At 37.8% G+C, this 24,896-nt stretch overlaps 1 protein-coding gene across 14 annotated transcripts in view; it reads right to left on the bottom strand.

Moving 5' to 3' along the window:
* Positions 1–825: 825 nt before the first annotated feature.
* MLLT10 (MLLT10 histone lysine methyltransferase DOT1L cofactor) overlaps positions 826–24,896 on the bottom strand; it is a 227,516-nt gene continuing 203,445 nt past the window's right edge. For all 14 annotated transcript variants that reach the window (XM_045587996.1, XM_036459672.2, XM_036459663.2 and 11 more), the window contains 8 exons: positions 23,420–23,492; positions 14,995–15,149; positions 11,944–12,132; positions 11,456–11,544; positions 10,957–11,318; positions 9,779–9,875; positions 3,536–3,745; positions 826–1,968 (listed from right to left, as the gene is read on the bottom strand). In XM_045587996.1, the coding sequence (XP_045443952.1) occupies positions 1,924–1,968; positions 3,536–3,745; positions 9,779–9,875; positions 10,957–11,318; positions 11,456–11,544; positions 11,944–12,132; positions 14,995–15,149; positions 23,420–23,492 (1,220 nt within the window). In that variant the 3' untranslated portion in view covers positions 826–1,923. The remainder of the gene's footprint in view (positions 1,969–3,535; positions 3,746–9,778; positions 9,876–10,956; positions 11,319–11,455; positions 11,545–11,943; positions 12,133–14,994; positions 15,150–23,419; positions 23,493–24,896) is intronic.

Here is a 24,896-nt window from a genome sequence, read left to right as displayed (position 1 = left end):
CTATAATAATAGAGAATAAATCCTAGGAGTTCACATCACAGGGGAAAAAATGTATTCTCTTTTTTGTGTGTGTGCATCTTTATGAAATGACAACTAAACTTATTGTGGTAGTCTTCTCAATACATGTACGTCAAATTATTATACTGTACACCTTAAACTTATACAGTGTCATATGTTAATTATAGATCAATAAAACTAGAAAAATGGCAGAGTTATAAACATTATTAAATTTTATTAACAAAAACTTTGTACATTTCCTTTAATACATGTGGAATTTTACATCTAGGTAAAATAACAACACATTTGAAATTTGCCATTTATACAAATTGTTACAGAATAACAATCAGTGGGTTAAATAAGTAAAATAAACCACACCGATTTTTTAAATTATCTACAAAAGATTTTACTTTCTTTAAAATTCCCCTGAACATATAAAAATAAATTAATTTTACTTTTCAATTAAATCTACTAATTAGAAATATTACAAATCAAAATATCAATGTTATCTTATGAATTTTTCACAATACAAAACAGATTCACAAAACTTTATTTACAGAAATGAGGTAAGAACTGTGCAATGTTTAACCAAGAGACATATTGCAGAATTAACATGTTCTTCCAGCTAAGTACACAGTGGAGGTCTAATTAGAGCTGGGTCTTTTCCACTAATAACTCACACATTTAAGAACAGTTCAATGATTATGTCCCCAATTGTTTAATTTATAACAGCCATCCTGTCAGACCAGGAGTGTGGCTACCCAAAGTAGGTCTGTCATACAGACTTCCCCTGTTTCAGGAACTGTAGCGGTGGGTTGCTTGTCTTATTTTGTTTGAAATCAATATCAGAAATGGGAAGTTTTTAAATTAAAAAACAAAAATTCTTACCAAATCCACTCATTTTCCTTGTGACTCATTAGTGGATAAATACCCAGGTGATAGTTTTGCCTGAGCTATCTACGGTGGCATAGAAAGTTTTTAATAAAGGCGGAACATGGGGAAGGCTGCTGGTGTAACACTGACTATCCCTGCTACTGACTATAGTGTGGTACAGTGCAAGCTCAGCTGGTTAGAGCCATTTCAACACCATGAAGGTACTAACAGGCACTTAATTCAGGCCAAACCCTACCATCAGTTTCCAGAGTGGCCCCTCTTTCTGAAAGAAATCTTTTACTTTGAATCGATCTTGTTTCCCCAGCAGCCTTAGAACTCACTTAACTCAAAGCTTTGCTGAAATATAAGTAGGTCTTAACACTAAAGAAAAAGCATTAATCAAAAGAAAATTACCTTTAACATAAGCAGACATCACCCTCCTAACTTGATTACCAAAACTGGCAAATCCATTAGAAAGGAAATTTTTATGACAAAGATTACCAAGTCCCTGTTCATGACATATTTATTTGCAATGACCAATAAAACTCCAGAAGAAATTGGACAGTTCCTTGAAATTTGTTTTGACTCAAAGAGCAAGCACACTGTAATCCAAACAAAATTGTTACCCAGACAAGCTTCATTCCAACTTGTACAAGATACAATAGTTTATAAATGAAGCAAGTCTTTAGTTTTGCTGTTCATCTCTCCAATTTGTAAAAAAATTAGTTGTGTACCAACTATATTAAATTTCTCTTAGGTTGATAAACTCATTGCATGTAAATTATTTCACTGACAAAAGTTAGTTACTAAATTTTCTTTCAAAGTTCAAAAAATCTGAGTGAGGGGTGGGGGACATGGGAATTCCATTTCAGTGCAACAAAGCAACAAGAAAATTAATCAAAGCCTTAAAAGAATGTCCTTGTGGCAATTAGTCCTTTGTTGTGCGGTTAGTTTCTTGCTGCGCTTCTTCATAGGTGTAGTAAGAGGACTGCAACAGCAGCCAATGAAGTGCTAGGACAGCAGGACAGGCAATTTCTAGCGGTTTCTCAACTGTCAACTTTTCTCTTGAGCAACTGGCCCGGATTTATCACTAAGTCTCTGCAGTTAAAACAAACGAAATCAGATGCATTAGCTAAATCAATTTCTGGCCCACATTTGAAGTAATATCCTCTAAATTAAAATCATAAGTGAGGTAAAAAGTGGTGTATACGGTTATTCATTTTATAAAAAAATATGTTTTATTGATTTTTTACCTAGAGGAAGGGAAAGGGACAGAGTCAGAAACACCTATTCCCCCCTAGGTATGTGCCCCCAACCAAGGCACATGCCCTTGACCGGAATCAAACCCGGGACCCTCCAGTCCGCAGACCGACACCCTATCCACTGAGCCAAACCAGTCAGAGCTATGGTTATTCATTTTTTTTTTTCCTATAAGTCAACATGGTTATTTTTTTTTAGCATAATATAAAGACATACATTTACTAGTAAACATTAGTTGTCTTATGAAATTCAGTGGTAAACAAAGACAGAAATGCCCATTGCAGAAACAGAACTCATAAGGAATGAAAGTTGAAAGCATCCCCTGAATGACTTTTCCACAGAAGTAGTAAAATGGTATTATGGAAAATGAAATTTTTATGGACTAATAGTCATGGGTTCTTATGTGACAGGTGCCTTTTATCCTTTGATCTTTAACCTCTTTGAGTATACTTTTATTAAATTAATAAAATTGAGCCGAAACCGGTTTGGCTCAATGGATAGAGCGTCGGCTTGGGGACTGAAAGGTCCCGGTTCGATTCCGGTCAGGGGCATGTGCCTTGGTTGCGGGCATATCCCCAGTAGGGGGTGTGCAAGAGGCAGCTGATCGATGACTCTCTCTCATCAATGTTTCTAACTCTCTATCTCTCTCCCTTCCTCTCTGTACAAAATCAATAAAATATATTTAAAAAAATAATAAAATAAATTAATAAAATTGAGGTTACAGCTCATTATTATTTTAAAGACTGAAATCCTGCATACTATTGTATCTAGCCTGGTCAGTGTAACTCAATATTTAGAGTGTCAGCCAGCACACCGAAGAGTTCAGGTTCAATTCCCAGTCAAGGGCATGTACCTGGATTGTGTGTTCACTCTCAGAACCCTGGTGGGATGCATGTGGGAGGCAGTCAATGTGTCTCTCTTACATTGATGTTTCTCTCTCTCTCCTCCTCTCTTCCCCATTCCTCCCTCCCTTCCACTCACTCTAAAAAGCAATGGGAAAAATATCCTCAGATGACAATATAAAATAAAATAAAAAGATGTCTAGCCCTCGCTGGGTTAGCTCAGTGATAAAGTGTCAGCCTGTGAACCCAAGGGTCCTGGGTTAGATTCCTGTCAAGGGCCCAAGCTAGGGCTATGGGTCAATCTCCAGTAGGGGGCGTGCAGGAGGCAGCCTTCGAATGTTTCTTTTCCATTCTCCCTTCCTCTCTGAAATCAATAAAAATAAAAAATTTTAAAAAACATGTCTAACATATAGCAGGTATTTAAGAAAAAATTACCAGGAGAATAATGTATTTTTTAAAATGGGAGAGATCAGAGAGAATAATCTCTAATTAATCAATAAAATTCTTATTTATTAACAAAATTCTTCTTATTTCACTAGATATAATAATACAAAGATACTTACTGTTCCTTTCTGACTTGCATTATCGCCATGGATGGTGAGAAATGGGTTGGTGGTAGCTGGGTGAAGTGGTGGTGCCTGAGTACCTGCAAGTAGGTTGTTTATCGGTATTTGTGTTGGTCCAGAGATCTGTAGCTGCTGTAGTTCAGGTTGGTGATGTTGCTGGTGGTGATGCTGCTGCACTAACTGATACAGAAGGGCCTGATGTTGCTCCTTAGGTAAAAACATGTGAGAGAAGATGAGTTCCCTGTCACAGAATTCAGCAGTCAGTAAAGCCTGCCTTTTCTATTTTCTTTTTTCTTTTTTTTTTCTTTTTTATCACCTGAGGATATTTTTCCATTGATTTTTAGAGAGAAAGGAAGAGAGAGAAATAAGTACGTGAGGCATGTTGATTGGTTGCCTCTGCATGTGCTCAACTGTGACCAGGGTTCAAGCTTGCAACCATGCCCTTGACTGGAACTGAAATCGTGACTCGTCAGTTCGTAGGCAGATGTTCTATCCACTGAATTAAACCAGACAGTGCTACTTTCTTCTTTAATATTTAAATGTAAATTACATTCATAATACTAAGAAAGAAAACTAGCATCTCATCTGGAAAAATACACTGCACTAGGTAGTAACTGTCTATACTAGGGGTGTCGAACTCAATCAGAGAAGGGGCCAAAATCTAAAATCCAGCCTAAATCGCGGGCCGAATGGTTTACTGCACAGTCATAAACTGTCATTGTGATGGAAACGCAGCGGAGTGCAGTGATGACAGCGCGGTGCGGGCCACATTGCAAGGCCTGGCGGGACGGATTTGGCCCGCGGGCCTTGTGTTTGACACATGTGTTCTATACTAATAAAAGCCTATGTGGTCATCATGCCCTCAAGCCCGCACACCCTCATGCCATAACAATCCATCACCAGGAGGCGGCGTGCGCAGCAGGCATGCGCAGGTGGGCAGGGACTTGACGCTGCGTGCGGCACAGAGGTGGTTCTGGGCGGCTCTGTGCGGTGACAACAGGAGCGGGACCGCCAGGTCCGGCCTACTTCTCTGGGGCAATCCATTAAGGAGCCCAGGTTAGGTGGGGAGATCGATCGCTGGGCTGCTGCAGGGTTGAGAGGGCACAGGCCAGGCTGGGCACTGCCTCCTGAGTGCACAAATTTTGTGCACCAGGCCTCTAGTCTAATAGAAAATTTCAATAACATCAATGAATGGCTTATTTTCAGAACAGGCAAACAAATACAGAAGACCATTATTCTAAAATTAGGTTATCCATGGAAATCAGGAACAGCAACCTACAGAACTCACAAGTGATCTGTATTTGACTTTAGAATGCACTTGCCCTTGACTATATGGGTCAAATCCTTCCTCTAATTCTGGGAACTTATTCATGCTGACAGAAAGGGTACTTTTTTTTAATGTAAATAAGACTAATTTTTATAGCAAGTATATAATTCATTTCTTGAGTGATTACTATGTGCCAGGAAATGTTTTGAGACATATATTTTGTGCTTGAGACATATGGGGAAGGGAACCTCTGTCCTTATATATAGTCCACCCTGGGGGGAACAGGAAGAAACCAACAAATATATTAGAATATGATTATTGCTAAAGGTTAGGGAAGCCCTAGATGGTGTCGCTAAGTGATTAGAGCATCAACCTATAGAAGCTAGCCCTTAAAGTTCTCGGATTTGATTCCCAGTCAAGCGCACAGAGCTTGGTTGCAGGTTCTGATCTGAGGCAACCATTTGATCTTGATCTCTCTCTCTCCAAAGGTAAATCAATTAAGGAAAAAATTAGCCTAGTCTATTTGGCTCAGTGGCTAGAGTGTCGGCCCACAGACTGAAGGATCACAAGTTTGATTCCATTCAAGGGTATGAACCTCAGTTGCAGCCTCAATCCCTGGCCCTGGCCAAGTCAAGTGCAGGACGCAACCAATCAATGTATCTCTCTCACCTCAATGTTTCTCTCTGTGTGTCTCTCCCCTCCTTAAAATCAATGGAAAAACAAAACAAAAAATAAAAATAAAGGTCAGGAGAAAGAGAAGTGTGTGAGAGAGTATGGTAGGGGTGGGGTCATATGAAATGGATTGGTCAGGGAATTCTCTGATTGAATATGGGGAGTGGGTGTCTAGGCAGATGGAACAGCCATTGCTAAGGGGCTATGTCAGAGAACATCCAGTATGATCAAAGAATATAGCAAGGCCAGGGATGCTGGAGTGGAGGGAGCAAGGAGGAGGAAAGAGAATACAGCAAACAGTAAGGCTTTTACTCATTGAAATGGGAAGCCAGTGGGAGGTTTTGAGCAGAGGAGTGATACAACCTGACTTGAGATTTCTTGATGGAATCAATGTGAGACATCAGAGGAAGAGGGATGAAGGATGACTAAGGTTTTTAGATGAAGCACTAGGAAGAATGGACTTGCCATCAGCTGAGGAAGGGAAACTGTGTGGAGCGGGTGTGTGGTGGAAGATTACCATGTCAGTTTGGACATGTTGTGCTTGAAATGTCTAGCAAGATAGCCAAGTAAGCAGTTGGGTAAAGATGTTTAAAATTCCAGAGAGAGGCCAGGGCTGGAGACGCAAGTACCTATATATGAAAGGTACTTAAAGCTAAGTGACCAGAGATCACTGAATTCTGAAACACAATAAGGAGCAGAGGAGGAGAGAAGGACCCAGGAGAGGAAGCCCAGTTAGGTAGGAAAACAAGATAATGTGGTGCCATGGAAAGTAAGGTCAGAAAGGGTTTCAAGGAGAAAGGAGTGATCAGTTCTGTCAAATGCTGTTGCCAGTTAGGTCAAGTAAAATGAAGAACTAGAACTGAACACAGGACTGAGCAATATGAAGGTCACCAGGAGGGGATAACAAGCAGAGAAACAGGGTAGCAGCTGGCGGGGGCTATAGGTTCAAGCAAGAGTTTTTCTTAAAATGTGAGAAAAAAGTGTGCCTTATAATAAAATCCTTGCTTACACAAATGAGCAAGCTTTACCGGTTTCTGAGCAACAATTTGTGCTAAAAATTCCTTAACCATGTTCTGGAAATATCACATTAATATGTGCTATTATTAGAGTAAAAATATTAATAGGAAGAATTCCAAATAAACTAAATTTTAGTACTTCATATTAAGATGAGGCATGAGATAATAAAACAAGATCTCATTTTAGTGTAGGCATTTAAGAATTTATATACAACCCTGGCTGGTATTGCTTAGTAGTTAGTGTTGGCCCACACACTAAAGAGTCTCCGGTTCAACTCCTGGTCAAGGGCATGTATCTTGGGTTGTAGGTTCAAATCCCTGGCCCTGATTGGCGGGGAGGGTTTAGGAGGCAACCAATCAATGTGTCTCTCTCACATTAATGTTTTTTTCTCTCCCCCCCCCTCCCCCATTCTATCTTAAAGCAAAGGAAAAGTATCCTCAGGTGAGGATTAACAACAACAACAAACATATACAATCTATCTTTGTATCACTATAAATATAGTAAGAGTAAAAATGCCTTAAAATTAAAACAAATATTTTCAGCATATTTTTGACTAAATCAAAGTAGTAGGTCAATATATTTTACAAAGAAATGATAAAGGCTGAAATTCTGAGTTCACCGAAGAGTACCTTGTCCAGGTAGTCTAACTTAATGAAATGTGCTAAGGAAATGAAGCTGGAGAAAAGTCACACAACCATATCAACTTGGTCTCACTTTAAATATATGTTTACAGAGGGTCAGTCAGTGCTGCCCTTGTCTGTGAGCCACACACTTCCTTTCACATGTGTCTTAGTTAATTCTTTCTCCCTTTTCACCAAGGTATTTATTCCACGTCATCTTTTTTTTTTTTTTTTTTTTTTTAAATATAGCATATTTGTATTGATTTCAGAGAGGAAGGGAGAATGATAGACAAAAGTGATGAGAGAGAATCATTGATTGGCTGCCTCCTGTACAACCCTCCTGGGGATCGAGCCCACAACTGGGAACTGAACTGTGACCTTCTGGTTCATACATCGACACCCACCATTGAACAACACAAGTCAGGCTGTTTTATATTCTTAAACACCAATACTCCATTCTCCCTCAGCTGATAACTTCACTTATAATTTAATTAAAAATTTAAAACATTAAAAGTGCATTTCCTCAAGCTCCTATCAAAAAATCCACTGACAACTGCTCTGCCTGCTCTCTTCTTAGAACACAACGCTACGCTCAGCTTCTCTCCTTTCTTAGGAACTTTATTGTTCAGGCCCTCTCCTTCCCTCTCCTGCACCAGAAATTAACCCACTGACATACCACATGCTGTCATGTTAATAAAGAATAGAAACTACCTCCCTAGACCATGTCTTTCTCCTTTAGGTGCCCATTTCTCTGCTTTTTACATAAAAACATCTTTAGTTGTCTCTATGCTACCTTCACTTCTCCTCCTCCCATTTTCTTCTGAACCACTCAGTGAGGTTTTTACTTCCCACCAAAACCGCATTTGTGAAAAACTTCTAGACAGTTACATCCAACGGTCAGTTTTGCTTGTCTTTCCAGAGGCATCTTACACAGCGAAGTCCTTTCTCGGCACATTTTCTCAGTTCCCTCCTAACTCAACGGCCACTTTCTTCCTAGCTCCTTTACTAGGTTATTCTCCTTGCCCAAGATGTCCAGGACTGCCTTCAGGCCTTATCCAATCTTATGAATCTATACATTACATATGCAGCAATGACCCCAAATTTATATATTCAACTGCATTCTTTCCTTGGACTTAGACTATACAACTGCCTATTGCACAACTCATCTAAACAGACATCTTAAACTCAGTATGCTCACATCAGACTCCTGTTTTCTCACTAAAATTTGTTCCTTCTGGTCATCCAAATCTCAGTAAAAGTCAACATCCAACTGTTTAGGGCTCTTCTTTTTCTTGAATGTCCAACAAACTAGACTTGTTGGTTCTAACTTAAAAATATACAATTCTAGCCTTGGCTGGTGTTTCTCAATGGTTAGAGCATTGGCCTGCATACCACATGGTCATGGGTTTGATTCCTGGTCAAGGGCACATACCTGGGCTGCAGGTTTGATCCTGCCCCATTTTGGAAACATGAGGCAGCCAATAATGTGTCTCCCCCACATCACTGTTTCTTTCCCTCTCCCTGCCCCTCACTCCTTCCCTTTCTCTCTAAAAAAAAATAGAGAAAATATCTTTGGGTGAGGATTAATAACAACAAAATTTCAGACAGATTTCTGCCTCATTTATCACGCTATTTTAAGAAACCAACATCTACCGAGACTGCTCCTGTTTCTATTCTTGCCACCATCTCCCCTCCTAATATATACAATTTTCCATAATGCAGCAGCTAAACTCATCTCATATTTCAAAAATGTGATTATTATGTCACTATTCTGTTCAAAGCCCTCTAATTAATTACTTTAAATAATCCTGAAAGAAAAAGTGAGAATATATATTTTTTAAAAATTCTTTAAAAAAAACTTTTTAAACATTTGGATAATTATTAAAGCTAGGTGATTAGTATATTATACTGTCTATTGGTACACTTGAAAATATCCATAAAGAAATTTTTTTTAAAATCACCAATGGCTTTCCACCGCACATAAGATAAATCTAAATTTCTTGCCACAGACAGCCAAACGACATTCTATGAACTCTGGACCAAAACCATTTATCTGACCTCTTTCCTCTGCATGAGCCTCTCTTATTCTAAAGTATGCCAGCTTTTCTTCTGGTCTCGAAAACTTAAACACTCACACAGCTGAGGTCTTTACAGCTGCTATCCCTCTGAACACACGTTCCTGGGGTGTGCTTTCTTGTCTATTCCCTCGTCAGAAAGTCATGCTTCTTCAACGTGTATTCAGATCTGTGCTCAAAAGTCACCTACACAAGAAAGCTGGACCATCCTATAAAAATGGCCCTCATGCCACTGTTCTCTATTGCCTCATCCTGCTTTATTTTTCTTCTCAATATTTATCACTACCAAAAAGTATATTCTTATTGTCCATTTCTGTTATCAGAATGAAAATACAAAATCTTGCTCACCACTCTATCCCAGAATCTACCAGAGTATCATAGCACATGTTCTAATATTTGTAAATGAATTAATAAAATGTCACTACAGGTATTGTAGATAATACCAAATGATAAGACAAACTTTTTATATTATGCATCCCATAATGTTATTTCACAAAATGTATAATCAATAAGGCATACTGAATATCTATTATAACTTAGATCACTTTCTCTTAATAAAAAAAAAATATTATCAAAAGGAAGCACTTACTGGAGTGAGCTGTTGAGAATTTAACAACTGCTGAAATTGCTGTTGATGAAGAAATATTTGTCTTTGCTGGTCAGAAAGTAATCCTAGTCCTGAGGCACTGAAAAAGATTAAAATTCTTACTTTCTACATTTAAAAAAAAAAAGTTTTGTTTTTTTTAAAATGTAAAATGAAAGACCACTCTTTGATTTGATGTTTCATAAGTTAAGTCAAGTTTTTAATTACAATACTTTCTGGAAACAATGATGTACAAATTTATTTCTGTGTGCATATGTTTGTGCACACACATGTAAGCATGCATACAGATAAGTAAGAATTCACATTGTCGAGAAATGTTTTGTTTTCCTTTTTTATTGTAAACCAAACAGGCACTAAGTTATTTTATGGAATAGAAATTTACATGTGTTCTTAACATGCACATGTAATAATTTATTCTTAATTATTCAAGAATCATTTAACCCTCACTAACACATATTTAAAACAAGAAATAACCCAAACATATTGAGTGATTTGACCTAACCTTTTTAAATGGTCCCAATGATCAGTAAAATTAAGCACCAATGAAGAGAGCCATAAAGAAGTTTGCTAGTACCCACTGAATATCCATTTAAAGTGATTTATTCCTCAAAAGTATGTTCAATAACATGATCTTAGTCTCCTTATTCTGAACAAACATTCACATAAAACTCTAGTACAATGAAACAGAGAGTCTCACTCCCTAGGTATTCAAGATAAATATTTAAACCTTCATCCTATAGCAAAGATTTTTTATTATAAAACTAAGGAAATTACATAGCTCAATTTTAAGAAACCAATATTCTTATGTGATCTTCATTACAATATTTCTTTTCTTCAGAATTTATGATACATGAAGGCAACATACACAAGGATAAGAAAAATTAGTATTTAAAATATACATCACAGATCAAGACTAAAATTTTCAGCACAGAATATATTTAATGTTTTGTTACTAAAGTGGTTTAATTTTGCTTTATTCAGAGTAAGTTAAGTTTCAAAAATAAATGGCTCTCAGTATAATATGCTTAGTTTAAAAGTTTGGCGGACTTTAATGTCTTAAAGTACATCTACAAGCAGCACATAAAAATCCCTATGTAAAACATGGACAACATGATATTAGGTTGCATTGAAAAACCTACAATATATTTAAGTAAGTTTCTCACCTGTTAGTCAGTGTAGCTGGCATTGGATGAGTTGCATTAGGTGGTACAGTTGTATGGGTGAGGGGGGTAGGGTTCTGGGATATTGTGACAGGAGTCTGAATAACCCCATTTAAAGCTCCTACAATGCCATTAATTGCCAGTTGGTTACCTGGCAAAGCTCCAATTATCCCACCCACTCCAGGAACTGCAGGAATGGTGGATGTTACAGTCTGCATTCCACTAGCCAGGGCCCCCACCGTCACACCATTGACCTGCTGAACTCCACTAACGCTTGAGCCCTGCTGAGCGGGACTCTGCCCAGCAGGAGGTGGAGTAGAAAGAGCTGATGAGCTGCTGGTGCTTTGTCCACTGGAGGTTAAGTCCTAATGGAAGAAAAAACAGAAATTTAAATTGTAAGGAACACAGAAAAACTATTTAAAATAATTTAAAACCATTTAATGTGATATGCTATTGTTTGTAAGTAAAATACACAAATTAAATTAACAAAAACCAAAATTACCTGATTTAATACAGGAAGAGAATTCTCAGGTAAAAAGCTGTTTCCTAGATGAGGGCTCTTACTGCTGTTCAAGGAATCAGTAGTAGGAGCTAGAAAAAGAAAAGAAAAATAACCTATTTTCCCTGTTAAATTACATCACATATAAGATTAAAGGCTTATCTAACAGTTTATCCTGAAGCCTACATGAAAAACATAAAAATTAAGTTTTGCTCTTCCTAACTGGTCTTTAAATAATAATAAAAATCTTTATCTCTATCGAATATCATGGCTTTAAATAAATAAAAAGATCATTATACATTTAAATAAAATTTATCATTAAGTTATGTGATAAATTTGGAACAAGTTCATCACTTAACAGGATTCTTTATGCTCTTTGAAATAACCTATCATTCCTTTTCAACATCTTTATGTAAGTTATTATTCACTTATTTAAAAGGTATTAAAAGTATATCCTACTTTACATAGATACACGATAAACATTTTCATACCAGTCTGTGCTGAAAATGCATGAATTTGATGAGATGGACTAGGATTTGTTGTTATTGCTGGAAAAGGCACTGAGAGCTGTGCATTCAACAACTGAAGGCGTTCTTTTTTGGCAGTTAAGTTTTTAATTTGTTCCTCTAATCTTCGATTTTCAACTTGAAGTTGGTGTAATGATTTCAGCATTCCTAAAACTAGTAAACATTTGGATAGTTTTTAACAAAGACAAGTTCATACACAGGGCTAAGTACTTTAAGGTCACAAGTGTCAATAACTTTAGAAATAAGTTGAAATAAAAAAATAGAAATTCTGTAAAGCATTTCTAAATTAGGTTTTATTCTTAAATTTATATGTAGTTATAAATATACCATAATATATTTGTACATATATAAGCATAACCAAAAATGCATCCATATGGTGCAGGTAATTTCCTTCTCAAAAAAAAAAAAAAAATTTTTTTTCCCATCAAAATAAAAACCTAATTAAAAATCAAAGTGCCGCCGAAACTGGTTTGGCTCAGTGGTAGTGCATTGGTCTGCGGACTGAAAGGTCCCAGGTTCGATTCCGGTCAAGGGCATGTACATTGGTTGTGGGCACAGCCCCGGTAGGGGGTGTGCAGGAGGCAGCTGGTCGATATGTCTCTCACATCGACGTTTCTAGCTCTCTCTCCCTCTCCCTTCCTCCTCTCTGTAAAATATCAACAAAAAAAAAAGTTTGCTATTTAAAAAAATAATAAAATAAAAATAAAAATCAAAGTGCCATTTTAGATAATTTTACATTAAGAGAGAAAGAATCATAACAATATCCTTCAACAGAATAACCACCTTACGCTTTTGTTTGCTGCTTGGTTAAGTATGCTATCAGACAAGTGAGGAACTCCCAAGCCCAGCTGCTCAGAATGCTAATGCACACATCTCCCAGCAGGGGGCAGTGTGTGAGTGTGTGTGCACTGCAGCCCCCACTCCCAGAGAAGGCTCATCATTGGTAAACAGGCTTAGTTTCTGTCCTGCCTCATCACCTCAAAAAACAAAAACAAACAAACAAACAAACAACAACAACAAAATACTCTGACCTCTAGAATGACAACACAGAGTGCTACTGTTATGCCACAGTGACAGACACTTTTAAAAGTTCTATGCCTTAAAAAGTTATATTTGCTTAACATGCCCTTAGGGCCTTAAAAAGATACAATTCTACTAGTACAAACACATCTGGTCATTTCCCCAGGATTTAACTTTTATCCCTCCTCTACAAAATCCCACAAAGAAACTGTTATGCACCCAAATGAGATGCAATAAGACTAAGCAAAACCTGTTTTCCAGCTATCATTTAAAGGATTATCCCAGCATGAATTTTCTTAAAATAAGCACTTTTTTTTATGTCATGGCACCATTTATAAAAATACAATTTATGGCCGAAACCGATTTGGCTCAATGGATAGAGCGTCAGCTTGGGGACTGAAAGGTCCCGGGTTCGATTCCGGTCAAAGGCATGTACCTTGGTTGCAGGCATATCCCCAGTAGGGGATGTGCAAGAGGCAGCTGATCGATGACTCTCTCATCGATGTTTCTAACTCTCTATCTCTCTCCCTTCCTCTCTGTACAAAATCAATAAAATATATTTAAAAAAAATACAATTTATGGCACTTGTCTACTAACAATAAGCAAAACCTATTCAATATATATAAAAGCCTAAGAGACCATTACAACGGGACTATAAGGACTGGTCGTTATTATGTGCATGACCACTAGGGGGGCAGACACACAACGCAGGAGCTGCACCCAGCCTACAGGCCCCAATCGCCCATAGGGCCTTTAGACTTTAACCATAGGGCCTTGCCAGCCAACCTCCTGATCTGTCAGGCCCCTGTGCTGGGATGAGGAACCAGGGATGGGTGGCAGTGGATGTAGCCCCTTTCCCAGGGGACTGAGGGCTGGCTCCCTCCTTGGAGCTAGCAGCCAACCTCCTGGGTCCCTCCTCCTGTCCCTTTCCCAGCTAGCAGGTCCCAATCACCTGGCCAGGGCTGGCCTGGGCTGGGCCAGGGAACTAGGGGTGGGTGGTAGCAGATGCAGGCGGTGAGGGAAGGAGGCGGCGGGGAGCGGGGAACCGATCGGCCCTGATTGCCGGCCAGGCCTAGGGAACCCACCAATGCACAAATTTCATGTAATGGGCTTCTAATGTTTTAACAAAATAAAGCAGCAAAAGTTTATATCCCAAAATATAAAAACCACCTATTCCTCATCCTGCCCCCAAATACATCCTTAACACTAGGCCATGTTTCCAGCTAACCACTACCTGTACTGTAACTTTGCTGTTTGGCATTTTTTACCCATGGTTCCCTGTCAATACTTAAAATGATAAAGATAATTAATATGTATATATAACATATATTATACAATTTAAAAAGTAAATGATACGTAGTATATAAAATTATATATATTATTTACATATATATAAGTTGGTCATTATTATTCTTTCTCATACAAATTATAAAATCAAGATAGTTGACATATGCACTGTTTACAATAACTTCTCCTGAGATGAGCAACTTTTATTCAAAATTAAGCTAAGAAAAATATAACTCGTATTTTAGTAAAAGTTAAAATTTGATCAGAACAAAATACAATGAAAAGCAATGCATCCATGTTATAATAATTATAAACAGTAACAATGACCAGTGAACAGATTAGAGCTTTCTATGAGTCAGGCAATGTTCCTTACATTTTTTATGTCATTTAATACTCAAAATTATGATACAGATACATTATTACTCCCATTCTACAAATGGGAGACTAGAGCACACTGACATTTAAGAAAGTTACCCATGATCTGTTAAAGTATGTAAAGACAGGATATAAGATCAAGCAGTAAAACTGTAGAATTTGTTCCAATAAGCCACTATATTACATTATTCTTACCTTTTAATATAAAACATATATCATCATTTCATTGCTATTCTTGATTAAGCGTCATTTCTGCACCTATCCATCTCTCTGCTGTTTCACCCACCCCATCCATCTACCATCTTTCTTTAAAGACAAGAAAAGAATACTTACTGTCACTAGGAGTACCCTGTTCTAATAAAAATTGCTGTCCTTCACTCCACTGCCTCTCCAAAAGCTGTTCTATGCTGGCTGCTACTGGAGGCAGATTTTCCAAACTGCTGTTGCTTGGTGGATCATAGCGAATCTGTAAGCTGCTTACAGGAGATCTGTTGAAAACATTAATTCTCGGGTAAAACAGCAGAACCCTTCAAAGGAGAGCACATTCACACTTCTCACCTTATGCTGACCCTTTTCCTGTACAAGTTTTCTAACACCAAGCAGCCTATGAAAGAACAATCAAACCATAATCTACTAAAATTTAGTAATTATCATTATTCCTCCTCAAACTGCAAAACCAAAGGACTAGCTGGCCATACTTGATAATTAAAAACCACTAGAAAAATATAAATACATTGACAATAATATCTGAAATAGGCTATACAAGAACTTGATATAGGTTTGTAAGACTTTAACCTAACTAGCCAGAAAAGAGCCCCACCATTCTGCTTTAATATGCAAAATATCAGAGTTATAATAATGTAGTATGTATTTTAATATAGAATTTATTTTAATTTACAACAAAAGCTCAATCAAATATTAGTAAACAGATATTTTTAATAATTTTGAAGCCTTTTATTCTAAATCTAAAATACTTATTTGTAAGTATTTTCAGTATTAAGGAACATTATCAAAAACAAAGCAATTTTTATTTGACAAATGTTTCTAAAATGTCTTATCTGCATTTCAGATGACTTAATTACACTTCCAAAACAAGTATCTCTCAATATAAAAGGCTAATATGCAAAGTGTCCCTTGGGAGTTTGATGGGGAGTTCAACTGCTCGCTATGACATGCGTTGACCACTGGAATGGGGTGGGGGGGGGGTGCAGAATGAAGGAAGGCCCTGGCCAGCAGAAGGAAGGCTCCATCGCTGGCCAGGCCTAGGGACTCTACTTGTGCTCTGGGCCTCTAGTTACTTATATTGAAATGAATATGCAATGTTCTCCTTCACCCACTTTTTTTGTTTCAAATTAGTAAATGTGGCTATTTCTAGTTCCCAGCTTCCATATTGACGTAACACATTAATAAAGGGTTTTAGAGTACCCAAAGTGTTTCCACATAACCATCTCATATGATTTTCTCAACAACCTAGTAATAAGTCAAAGCCTGGATTACTGGCTCTATTTCTATCTGATAAAATAAATGGGACTTGAGTGTCTTGATCAAAGACACAAAACTGATTAATGACAGAGTTTGGGTTACAAGGCAAGTCTTCTAACAACTTCTGTTGTTTTTGCAACTGCCTTAAAATGTTTCTCTAGAAAAATATCTTTAAATAAGAAGTTAAACAAATGAGGCTTTTTATTCCATATAAAAATACCATGTGCTATATACATTTGGCTAATAACTAACACATATCCTCCCCAAACTTTCCAAAAAATCTAAGAGGAAGGAACACGTGCAAGCTCTTTTTATGAAGACAGCATTATCCTAATTCCAAAAACCAGATAAAGACACTACAAAGAAAATTACAGTAACATCCCTGATAAACACAGATGCTAAAATCCTCAACAAAATATTAGCAAATCGAATCCAACAATATATTAAAAAGATCATACATCATGACCAGTGGGATTTATTTCAGGAATGCAAAGCTGGTATGATATTAACAAATCAATAAATTACATAACAAACTGAAAAATAAAGATCGTATCAATAGATGCAGAAAAAGCATTCAACAAAATCCAACACATATTTTTTTAAAGTATATTTGTTTCTTGATTTCAGAGAGGAAGGAAAAGAGAGAGATAAAAAAATCAATGATGATGCCAAGACCGGTAGAGCATCGGCTTGTGGACTGAAAGGTCCCGGGTTCGATTCCAGTCAAAGGCATGTACCTTGGCTGCGGGCACATCCCCAGTAGGGGGTGTGCAAGAGGCAGCTGATCGATGACTCTCTCTCATTGATGTTTCTAACTATCTCTCTCTCTTCCTCTCTATAAAAAATCAATAAAATATATCTTAAAAAAAAAAAGAAAGAAAAAAGAAAGAAAAATCAATGATGAGAGAGAACCATTGATCGGCTGCTTCCTACAAGCCCCCTCACTGATGATCAAGCCTGCAACCCAGGCATGTGCCCCAAACCAGGAACCCTTCAGTCCTCAGTCTACCAAGCCAAACCAGTCAGGGCCCAGCACCTATTTTTGATAAAAACTCTCAGCAAAGTGGGGACAGAGGGATCGTATCTCAATATAATAAAGGCCATATATGAAAAACCTACAGAAGAATGTAAAATTGTTATTATCCACAGATGACATGATATTGTATATAGAAAACCCTAAAGACTCCCCCAAGAAACTACTAGATTTAATAAATGAATTTGGCAATGTAGCAGGATAGAAAAAGAACACCCAGAAATCTATGGCATTTAAAAAAAAATCCTCACCCAAGGATATTTTCCCATTGATTTTTAGAGAAACTGAAAGGAAGGGGAAGAGACACGGAAAAACATCAGTCTGAGAGACATTGATTGGTCCACCCCCCCCCCCCCCCCCCAATGCACTCTGACTCGGGCTGGGGATCAAACCTGGGATCCTTCATTTTGAGGGCTGATGCTCTATCCATTGAATCAAACTGGCTAGGGCTTGATAGCATTTTTATTTTATTTTTAATATATTTTTATTGATTTTTTACAGAGGGGAAGAGAGAGGGATAGAGAGTTAGAAACATCAATGAGAGAGAATCATCGATCAGCTGCCTCTTGCACACCCCCTAGTGGGGATGTGCCAGCAACCAAGGTACATGCCCTTGACCGGAATAGAACCTGGGACTCTATCCACTGAGCAAAACCGGTTTTGGCTTGATGGCATTTTTATACACCAATAATGAACTCTCAGAAAGAGAAATTGAACAAACAATCCCTTTACCATTGTAAAAAAGAAATTAAGACACTTAAAAATAAACTTAACCAAAGAGGTAAAATACCTATATTTGGAAAGCTACAGAATGTTGAAAAAAGAGAAAGAAGATATAAGTGGGAGAATATACCATGCTCATGGACTGGTATAATTAACATCACTAAAATGTCCATACTACCCAAAGGAATATATAGATTCATTGCAATCTCTATTAAAATACCAATGGTATATTGCCTGGCCAGCATGGCCCAGTGGTTAAGTGTTGCCCTATGAACCAGGAGGTTACGGTTCAACGCCTGATCAGGGCACGTATCTGGGTTGTAGGCTCGATCCTCAGTGTGGGGCACGCAGAGGCAGCTGATCAATGATTATCTCTCATCACTGATATCTCTCTCTCTCTCTCTCTTCCTCTCTGAAGTCAATAAAAAAAATATTTTAAAAAATGGCATATTTCACAGATCTAGAGCAAATACTCCAAAACTTTATATGGAACCAAAAAAGACTGAATAATTGCAGCAATCTTGAGAAAGAACAAAGTTGGAGAGAACACAATACCAGATATCAGGCTATACTATAAAGCCACTGTAATCAAAACAGCTTGGTACTGGCACAAGAACAGGCATATAGATCGATGGAACAGAACAGAGAACTCAGAAATCAACCCAAGCCATTATGCTCAGTTAATATTTGACAAAGGAGGCAAGAGGGTACAATGAAGTAAAGACAGTCCCTCTAATAAATGGTGTTAGGATAATTGGACAGGTATAAGCAAAAAATTTAACTAGACCACCAACTTACACCATATACAAGAACAAACTAAAAATGGATAAAAAGATTTAAATGTAAGTCATGAAACTATAAAAATCCTGGAAGAAAATGTAAGCAGCAAAATATCAAACATCCCATGTAGCATAAAATGTCTAGAATAAGAGAAAGGAAGGGAAAATAAACAAATGGGACTACACCGAAATAAAAAGTTTGGCAGGGCAAAAGTATCCATCATCAAAATGAAAAGGGAACCCTCTGTATAGGGGAACATAAGTGCCAATGATACATCTGATAAGGTGTTAATTTCCAAACATACAAAGTACTCGTATCAACAAAAGACAAATCAACAAAAGGAAGACAAATAATACAACTTAAAAATGAGAGAACCTAAATAGACACTTCTCCAAAAAGGACATACAAATGGCCAAGAGACATATGATAAAAAGCTCAACATCACTAATCATCAGAAAAATGCAATTTAATCCAATAATGAGGTATCACTTTACACCTGCCAGCAGAAAGGCTTCTACCAACAAACAAAAAGAGCTGGTGAGGATGTGGAAAAAAAGGAAACCTAATACGTTGCTGGTGGGAAAGCAGACTGGTACAACCACTGTAGAAAACAATGTAGCCCTAGCTGATTTGGCTCAGTGGATAGAGTGTGGACCTGGCCTGCAGGCTGAAGAGTCCCAGGTTTGATTCCAGTCAAGGGCACATGCCTGGGTTGTGGGCTTGATCTCCAGTGGGGGGCGTGCTAGGGGCAGCCAGTCAGTGATTCTCTCTCATCATTGATGTTTCTATCTCTCTCTTCCTCTCTTTCCTCTGAAATCAATAAAAATATATTTTAAAAAAAGAAAGAAAAGAAAACTTTTCTCAAAAAATTAAAACCAGGATTGCCATTTGACCCAGTAATCCCACTGCTAGGAATATAGCCTAAGAAGCCTAAAATACCAATTATTGTAGAAAGAATATATGCACCCCTATATTCATAACAGCATTATTTATAATAGCTAAGACATGGAAACAGCCCAGATACCTATTCATAGATGAGTGGATTAAAAAGTTGTGGTACATTTATACCCTGAAATACTATGCAGCTATAAAAAAGAAGGATCTCAAAATTTCCAAAAGCCTCTTAATATTTAAACCTAAAAAGGTTTAAATATTTAAACCTAAAAAGGGGGAAAGTAGAAGAATATCATGTAAGGAGAAATATCCTGAAAGTAAATTACAGCTAAAAAATTTGTACTTTAGAAAATTAATTGTAATGCTATCAGCAAAACACCCAAGAAAAATACATATGGTGTCAAAACAAGCCAGGGGAAAATCATTTGGGCAAAAAAGGAAAAAGGATCTCAAGTCAAATTTATAGAAAATATTCCTTTATTAACTTTTGGTCGAGAATATGTTTATATATTTTCAGAAAACAACTCTGAGACCATGTGGATTCTGGCAACAGAGAGAAATTGTCAGGACTACTCCAGCCATGAAGACAGAAGAGAAGCAGTCCAGAGATGGAAGTCGCTTATGACGCCTTACTATAATAGCAGTCAGCAGCTGGGTATCACTGCAGGTTGCCCAGGACCAAACCAGAGAGGGTTGGACCTGCATTACCACCATTTGTCCACCACCCGGAACTGAAATATCATTGCTGACATGTACACATAAGGAACTGTTTGACATTGAAATTAGGTCTCAAAAGAACTGGTGGCCCAGAAAGAAGCTGACTACAGGCTGATTCATATGCCTTTCAGCATAACCATTATAGCTTGTCTCATTTTTTATTCTTATAAGTATATTTCCAGTAGGACATGATCTCACTCATCTAGGGGAAATGGTGAACAACATAGACTGATGAACAAGAACAGACCCAGAGATAAGGAGCCATGGATCAGACTGTTTGGACTTCAGAGGGAGGGTGGGGATAGAAGGGAGAGATCAACCAAAGGACTTGTGTGCACACATATGAGCCTAACCAGTGGTCAAGGACAATAGGGGGGTGGGGGCATGAGGGGAGGTGGGGGATTAGAATGGGGACAAATATGTGATACCTTAATCAATAAATAAATTAATTTTTTTTTTAAAAAAAGAAGGATCTCTTACCCTGTGAGACAGCACGGAGGAACCTGGAAAGTATTATGCTAACTGAAATAAGCTAGTCAGAGAAAGACAAATATCACATGATCCACTTTTACATGTAATCTAATGAACAGAATAAGCTGGCAAACAAAATAAATCCAGAGACATGAAAGCATGCAACAGACTGACGATTTTCAGAGGGAAGAAGGGAGGAGATTAACCAAAGAATTTATATGCATATATGCAAAATCCTGAGGAGGGGGAGGAAGTGAGGAGAAAAGGGACAATGGAGTGGGAAAAGGGGACATCTATAACACTTTCAACAAAAATAATTAAAAAAAAAAAAAAAAGAACTATGTAGAAAAAAGGTACTGCTAGATATACTACCACTTAGGAAATACAAAATTAGAGGTTACTGTACTAATCTCTTTAATGACAAATGTTTCTTAATAGAACTTCCCTGATGATATCAGCAACACAGTAATACTGATACTCATGGCAGTTATCACATAGAAATTTTAACTTTTTAAAAAATCCTCAACTGAGGATATCTTTTCATTGACTTTCAGAGAGAATAGAATGGAGAGAGGAAAGGAAAAAGAGAGAGAGAAACATTAACATGAGAGAAACACATTGATTGTTAGTTGCCTCCCCAACTGGGGCAGGGCATTGATCCTGCAACTGAGGTTCGTGCCTCTGACCAGGAATCAAACCTGAGGCCCTTCGGTCTGTGGACTGGCACTCTAACCACGGAGCCAAACCAACCAGGGCCAAAAATTTTAACTTTCAACAGAATTTTTTAAAATTCCCATAGTTGAACATTTTTAGTTTGTCATGGTTGAAAAGAATTTTCTAAAATGGGCTTTTTTCTCCTTCTGCTCTCCATTCTCACCCAGTCTAAATCCATACTTGAGGCAGAACTTATAAGATTAGAGGACAGAGAGAAAATAAACCAGAAGAAGGTATAGAAGGTGAAAGTGGAATAGAATTAGTAAAACACGGTCACAACATTTCTTACTATTATTCTCCCCATTGAGATAGAAGATTTGGGGTACTTAGATTGTGCTAAGAGAAATTCAATCTTTCAGTACAACTCTGATTAGGAGTGTCCTAATAAAGGGTACCTGGAACAGTTTAAAAAAAAAAAAGTAACACATTTGCTATACTTTGATTCAAATAATTCTAAGAACTAGAGGGATTTCAGAGATGAATCACAAGAACTTCATTTACTAAATTAGGAACTAAAGACTAAAGGTTTGGAGAAACCAAGATGGCGGCATAGGGTAGACACCCGAATGCAGCCTACCACAACAAATTTGAATTTAGAACTGAAAAACAGGGGAGGCATTGCCCTGAAGCGCCAGACGGCTGGCTGAGAGGAGGCTCTGCCATCTGGGAAGGAGAGAGAAGGCACGCTGAACCTCAGGAACTGTGAAGGTACGGAGAACTGTGTGCGCGAAAAGGCGCTGGCTTAATCCCGGTGCCGAGAGGAAGGGCCGGACCGAGATTGCTGCTGGCTTACTCTCTGCATGCAGAGAGGGCGGGCCGGGCTGAGTTCGCTACTGACTTACTCCTGGCGCGGAGAGGGCGAACAGCTAACGTGGCTGGCTTTCTTGTCCGAGAGGAAAACAGAATCACCCTATTGCTCTGATAGATGGCCCCAGACAGGGAGAGGCCAGACTGTCAGGCAGCGGGCAGAGATTTCTTGGAGGTGTGTGAAGCCAGAGGCCATTACTGTGGGACTTGGGGAGGAGCCGAAGGGAAAACAAAGTTTGTCTGCACCAACCCGAGACTCCGCCCTACCTGTGGCTGAGCACAGAAGCTCTCCCAGAGGCTGGCTTTCTCTAAGGAGGGATTGCAGGAATCCAAAGCTTGTCTGTGCCTTTACCAAAGAGGTGCGCGCGCCTGCAACCAATCTTCCAAAACTCTCCAGGAACAGGACTTTTCTAAGGCGAGACTGACAGGGAACCAAAGATTGTCTGCGCCACCCCGAGACCCCGCCCTATTCAAGCAGAGTACGGAAACCCTCCTAGCTGAGACACTGCTGATCCTCACAGCCAATTGGCTTGGAGATCAATGCTTCCCAGTGATATCAACAATAAACAAGGCTTAACAACAACACTGCACACACAGCCCACAAAGGGCTACACCAAGACTGTCCACCGCAGGTAACTGGGAAGGCTGTGCTACTGGGCTCTACCAGAACACCTAGCACCCAAAACTATTCCATCAAATCAGGGAATAAATAAATAAATAAATAAATAAAGACTAAAGGTTTAAGAGAATTGCCCACAACAGAACTAAAACTGGAAGCTAAAGTTGAAAGCCTTGATTCTGTAGCTTTAAGAGACTTGAAGACTATTTTATGAGCAAAAAGAATTACTCAAACTAATACATTAATAGTACCAGCAACAAAATACATAAATAATAAAAACAAGAGAGTTCAAATTGATTGGAAATATAAGAGTTATAACTTTTAAAAAGCTTAGAAAACTGTGCTTAAATTAATATTAAAATTAATTCAGAATCATTTTTTCTGACTGTCCAGACATGCTTTCTATCTTCAGAGTGCTTCTATAGCCTCACAGATGTACACTCTGCTGATACAAGATAGTCGTTTTCAATCCCAAAATGTTTCCTGTGCCCGTACTGCGCAATGTAAATAATGCTTACCTGGGTGAGAGGCTTCCTCGGGGGGAGCTTCCTCTGCCAACGAGGCTGCGGCTATTGTCTCCAAGATCCTGATCTGCAGGGTAAATATTTCATAGCTGATAAGTGACTCTCTAGATAAGAGATTTTAATCTCTTGCCTGATTTTTCCCTAAGACCTTTAGCACTATCTTTGTATTTACTATAAAAGTAAAAGATCTAGTATGTTGCTAGTAGTTTAAAATTGCTGAACTGTGGCATGTAAGGTGGTGTCTCTACATGCTTCTGTGGGTGTAGAAGGCTTGGATTATGTTCTGTTCTTTCATTCCTTTCAATTTTACAGCACAGAAGTGTGGTTTGCATTTGCAGTACCCTCCCCTCAGCCACTTTTAATTTCTATGGTTAAAGTAATGAATCACAGCGGTGAACTGGTAATCTGCATGCTTATCACAGCAAAGCCTTACACTTTGTTTTTAAACACTTTGCAAACCAAGAGAAGTAATAAAATACGTAATGTATTACATAGAGCCACACACCAAGATTAAAATTATATATATATATATATATATATCTATATATATATATATATATATATATATATATAGATAGATAGATATATATATTACATTACATGGAACCTCACATCAAGAATAATATTAAATATATAAATTGACAAAAATAAGTAGGAACACAGACTTCTGTATTTAAAAGGAAATTTTATTTTCTTCAAAATAATCCTGAGATCACAGAATATCTCTGCTTGAAAAGTAACTTGTATTTCCTAGTTAGTTGCTTATAAAATCACCCTATCTGGCCTCTTTCAAGGTTGTCCTCCCCTTATTCAGAGTCAGATAACCTTTGACCCTTAAAGGGTAAAGACATGACTGATCCATTCTTGGTGAACTACTAAACCCATTCCCTTCCCCCAAACAGGCATGACTACTTGGACATGTCAACAAATCCTTAAGGAAGGAATGAAACAAAGCAAACCCAGCAACTCATTAAAATAGTACAAAAGGCAAATGCTACAAAATGTCCAACTGGTCAAAATTCACAGGATTACTAAACACTGTAGAAATTCTCTAACAGGATTTTTTTTTTTAAACCAAGTTTATGTAATGCAATTTCATGAATTATGTAAATAAAGGTTAAGGCTATTCACCAAAAAGCCCAGTGTTAGGATACTTTCATTGCATAGAACTGAGAATTGAACACATCAATCACAGAAGTCACAGGAGACATTGTTGCATTCCTGCCTGCTGATGCTTCTGCTTAAACATTTACATTTCAGAGAGAGAAAAAGGCACATAACTATTTTGCAGCACAGCATACTATTATACTTACTTCCAACTGTGATTCTTCTTGTAAAGAAAAAATAAAAGGCATAATTCTGTATTAAGCACACCTTTAGACTTTTCAAATAAAATAAGCCATTAAGGGGGAAATTTCATTGGGTAAGAGGGATAGAATTTTAGAGTTTAAAAATTCTTTTTTTTTTTTTT

This window comes from Pipistrellus kuhlii, unplaced genomic scaffold (assembly GCF_014108245.1).
Source record: "Pipistrellus kuhlii isolate mPipKuh1 unplaced genomic scaffold, mPipKuh1.p scaffold_m20_p_1, whole genome shotgun sequence".
NCBI lineage: Eukaryota > Metazoa > Chordata > Mammalia > Chiroptera > Vespertilionidae > Pipistrellus > Pipistrellus kuhlii.
Note: the sequence above shows the minus strand (reverse complement) of the source record. Positions and strands in the feature narration are given on the sequence as shown.